The 4,367-nt window shown below is 54.8% G+C and overlaps 1 protein-coding gene across 1 annotated transcript in view; it reads left to right on the top strand.

Moving 5' to 3' along the window:
- Nucleotides 1-267: 267 nt before the first annotated feature.
- The window catches only part of CIBAR2 (CBY1 interacting BAR domain containing 2), a 15,856-nt gene continuing 11,756 nt past the window's right edge, over nucleotides 268-4,367 (top strand). Inside the window, exons 1-4 of the mRNA XM_019634835.1 lie at nucleotides 268-423; nucleotides 2,282-2,516; nucleotides 3,732-3,800; nucleotides 3,884-3,985. Coding sequence (XP_019490380.1) covers nucleotides 404-423; nucleotides 2,282-2,516; nucleotides 3,732-3,800; nucleotides 3,884-3,985 — 426 coding nt within the window. The 5' untranslated portion in view covers nucleotides 268-403. The remainder of the gene's footprint in view (nucleotides 424-2,281; nucleotides 2,517-3,731; nucleotides 3,801-3,883; nucleotides 3,986-4,367) is intronic.

Below are 4,367 nucleotides of genomic sequence, written 5' to 3'. Positions count from 1 at the left end.
CACACAGGACCCACAAACATAGCTGGGCCCAGGACAAGCTGCCCTAAATCCAATCCTTCCACTTCCTGGGGAACCACAACACTGCCCGGTTCCACAAAAACCTCCATCTTCAAGGGGAGAGTGGGGGGTTCTCTGGGCCTCCCCTGAGCCAATGCAAGACTGGGCAAGGCCCTGCTAACCTGCTGGGAGAGGCTGGCCTGGGGCGGGGTTGCCAAGCAACCAGCCGAAGCTCCTCCCAGGGCAGCTGTGGGTGGCCACGTTGCCCTGGAACCAGGTGGCAGCGTCCCTTGAGCCTGGCCCACGCAGCTGCTCCCAGCCCTGCCCTGCTTCTTTGGGGCTTGCAGGACCCCTGGGGCCCTGTCCTTATTTCTCAAGACCAGGACAGCTGGTGCCTCTGGTCACAATGAACATTGTTCTCTTCAGGTAAACGACCCCATGCTGGTGCTGGGCCCAGCTGGGAGGGAGGATGAGCCAGGTTTTCAGGGTCTGATGCACCAACGCAGATGGGGCAGCTGGGATTGCTTGGAAGGGGTTGGGGTGTGGGGGTGATAAGGATGAGCTCCCTCTCACACCATACCCCACACCCTCTGCAAGGTTGAGGGAAGACAGGGCTCAGGACCACAGAGGTTTCCAGAATCTGGCCTCTGTTTCTCCAGCACTACTGCCCACAGCTCTGGGGTAGCCAAGTTCACAGGGTCCATCCAACTTCCCTCGCTCACCTCTCCCTGGAAAACTCCTCTTCATGCCTCAAAGTCCCACCAGGCATTGCCCCTTCTGTGGGTTTCTCCTGACTCCAATGCCTCCGGCCTCATTCTATCACTGCTCTCTTGCAAGTCGCTGGGCCCTTCCCCCATTGTTTCTATGCCTGGTTGCTCTGAGGGTGGGAAATTCGAGGGTGCCTCTGCCGCCCCCTGGGCCTCACTCACAGGGATTCTGGTTCACAGGTCTGGGCTGAGGGCCTGGGAAAGTGCATGCTTAACTTGTGCCTCAGGTGATTCTGATGGAGGGGGTCCAAGGACCCCACCTGGAGGAACTGATACTTCAGGCAGCTGTGTGACCTTGAGCAAGATAATTCACCTCTCTGGGCCTCTGTTTACTCATTGCAAAATAGTGATAATAATAGTGCCTTACTTATGGGAAATGCATGTGCAATGTTTTGCAAACTGTGAAGTGGTGAATGAGTTAGAATTTGTTAGAAGGAGGACAAAGAGCCCTCCTCAGAGTTTCCAGCTTTAGGGACGTGATTGAAGGGTTGTGCAGGGGACTTGGGTCAAACGGAGAGAAGCAAGGGCTGGGGCAGAGCAGGGCTGGGAGGGAGGCGAGTGCCAGCGGCTGTTTAGGGAAGACTAAATTCAGCAGGTCCTTCACTCATTCCACACACTTTCATTGAACGCCTGCGATGGACGGGCACCAGGTAGCAGCACAAAACATGAGGCAGGAGGCTCCCACCCCAAGCCAAGGAGGGTGACAGAAACCAAGCACAACAGGAAGTGATCAAGGACATGCAAGAAGGACAAACTGAAGCTTCAGGGTTGGGGGTGGGGGTGATACATAGAGGGAGCACGGGATTTTAAGGCAGTAAGACTCTTCTGTACGACACTGTGATAGGGGACACAGGCATCAGGCATTTGTCAAAACCCACAAAATGCACCACGCCCAGAGTGAACGCTGGCTCGTGTAAAGAATGCATTTTAGTGACCAATAATGCATCATCACTATTGGCTCATCTTTTGTAACAAATGTCTCCAAGTGAGGCAAGATGTTACTGACGGGAAAGTGTGTGTGCTGGGGGAGGGGGTACATGGGACATCTCTGTGCTTTGCACTCAGTTTTTCTGTAAATTTAAGTCTGGTTCCCAGAAAGTTCATTAATTTAAAAAAAGGCTTCAGGGTTCAGAGAAGGGAGAGACATTTGACATCTCGGGGAAAAGACAGAATTGGTGGAATTTCAGACCAAAGAGGCCATGGCAGCTAGGGAATAAGGATTAACTCTGCCAGGGAGACAAAAGGCCCTCTAAAGGGTGGCAGGGAGATGGGGTTTGGAGCCACACCCACCTTGGCATTCCTGCCTGGCCACTGGCCAGCTCTGTGACCCAGTGGGTCTCCTGCATTGAGTTTGAAGGGCTGACACCTGACCTTGAATGGTGCCCCAGGGACCAAACCTTGAGTGTTGTCCCAGGGGCCAGATGCCTGGAGTGGCACTATCCACCTGTGAGAAAGGTGGTGGGTGGGTGAGCCTTGTGTCGCTGCCCAGGTGACCCCTCAGGCACCTGCTTCCCCAGGGACAGCCAGGTGAGGGTGATGGAGAACACAGTGACCAATGCCGAGAAGTACTTCGGCCAGTTCTGCTCACTGCTGGCTGCCTACACCCGGAAGACGGCCGGGCTGCGGGACAAGGCCGACCGGCTGGTCAAGCAGCTCATTGACTTCGCCAACACCGAGAACCCCGAGTTGCGGGCTACCATGAGGAACTTCGCCGAGGACCTGGCCAAAGTGCAGGATTACCGGCAGGCCCAGGTGAGAGGGGTCGCCGAGGACCTGGCCCCATTGTCAGGGTCGGGTCAGAGGGTGGGAGCCACCCTGTGGGAGCCATAATCAATGGACATCTCCTCCTAAGGTGTCCCTGGAGGTTGGACACTTAACACTACTCCCTCCCTGGAGGGTGTGTGTGGGGGGCGGGGGCGGGGGCGAGGAGGTGGAGGCAGGGAGGGGCAGGTCACACCTCCCTTTACAGGGCTGGGAGCCAGGAGGCTTTGCAGAGTCATATGAAGGGTGACCAGGCAAGAAGACCCAGGAAGCCAGTTCTGAGGGCTGCTGCTGTGAACTCCCTGAGTCCCAGGGAGGAGGCACATTCCCCAGGGCCCAGAGTGCTTGGAGAAGGGACAGACATCCTGGGGGCTGAGGCTAAGGAGGCTGCAGCATGTTAGGAAATCATTAAAAATAAAAATCTCCTGCCAGCCTAGAAAACTCCTCTTTGTGATTGTAGAAAAGAACAAAACTGCTTTTCTATTGAAGGAGCATTAAACCAGACTGTCATATCACAGGCGATCCAGTTAGTGATGGCAAGTACAGATAGAAACCCCACTCCCTATCTAGCCAGGCCCAGAGAACCCCTCACATGCACATTGTCCAGACAGGTGATAACCTGTCCTCAGGTAAGGGGACAGCACCATTTGTGTCATAAGACTTCCTAATTCCACTTGGTGATTGGGCGGCCACCTGTATTAACTAATCACTGTTATCCAAAGGAAAAGTAAAATTTCTAGTATTAGGCTTGGCGTGTAGGCACTGGCTCAGGGCATCCCCCTCACCCCCTGTTGCGAATCCCAGGCTGTTCTGTGTCCTAAGCGGGTCTATCGAGCCTCCCAGCGAGAACCGTTTGGAGAACTGAAATAGTGATGGGTCTCATGACATGAACTCCCAGGTGGGCACAGCATTACACCCATTTTACAGGCGAGGAAACAAGGTTCATCAAGATGAAATGTATTTCACAAGCCTTTGGGAGGCAGAGCCCTGAGCTAGGCCGGTACTCCCAACCCTGAAGGGTGAGGGAGGGTGAGGGTGCCCTGTCCTCTCCCCCACCCCCACCCCCACCCCCCACATACACATTCCTACAATGCAGCTCTGTGTGTGTCGATGGCAATCTATAAATGTAGGTTGGAGCACATGCAGTCTCCAGGCATCCCCCTGGCTCTGCCTGCTCTGATTCTCTGCATGTCTATGCTCCCCCAGGTTGAGAGGCTGGAGACCAAGGTCGTCAACCCCCTGAAACTCTATGGGACTCAGATAAAGCAGACACGGGTGAGCGAGGTCACTGCAGAGCGGGCAGGGTCTGAGTTTGGATGTGCGGGATCCCTAGAAAATAATCCTCCTCCTTCCTTGAGTCCGAGATCAAGAAATTCAAACGTGTCCGGAATAACGAGATCAAACAACTGGAAAAACTGGAGAAATTGAGGCAGAAGTCGCCTTCCGATAGGCAGATGATTGTATCCTTCCCTGGAGTTGGGCCTGGGGCCACTGGCGCAGGGTGGTCGTTTGTCATGGTGCTCTCTGGTGGGGGCTACTGGTTAACCTGACTCCTTAACTGCACTTTCCTCAGTCTCAGGTGAGGGTCACATGTCTGTCTGGGGCAGAGAGAATTGCACACAGGTAGTGAATGGCCTCACAAAATAGCGAGGTGAGCTTTTCCTTGGGCAGGTGTGTGCTGGACCCTGAACTCAGGATGGGCGTGTCTGGGGGGGGTAGGGGGAGCTGGGGGCCAGGAGTTCTGGGGTCTGTCCTACCATTGACACTATTCAGCAGGTCAACAGTCACTCCCCTTCTCAAGTTACCTATTTTAACGCTCACTCCAGGTAGGCACTTCTAGAC

Source organism: Hipposideros armiger, unplaced genomic scaffold, assembly GCF_001890085.2.
Source record: "Hipposideros armiger isolate ML-2016 unplaced genomic scaffold, ASM189008v1 scaffold_19, whole genome shotgun sequence".
NCBI lineage: Eukaryota > Metazoa > Chordata > Mammalia > Chiroptera > Hipposideridae > Hipposideros > Hipposideros armiger.
Note: the sequence above shows the minus strand (reverse complement) of the source record. Positions and strands in the feature narration are given on the sequence as shown.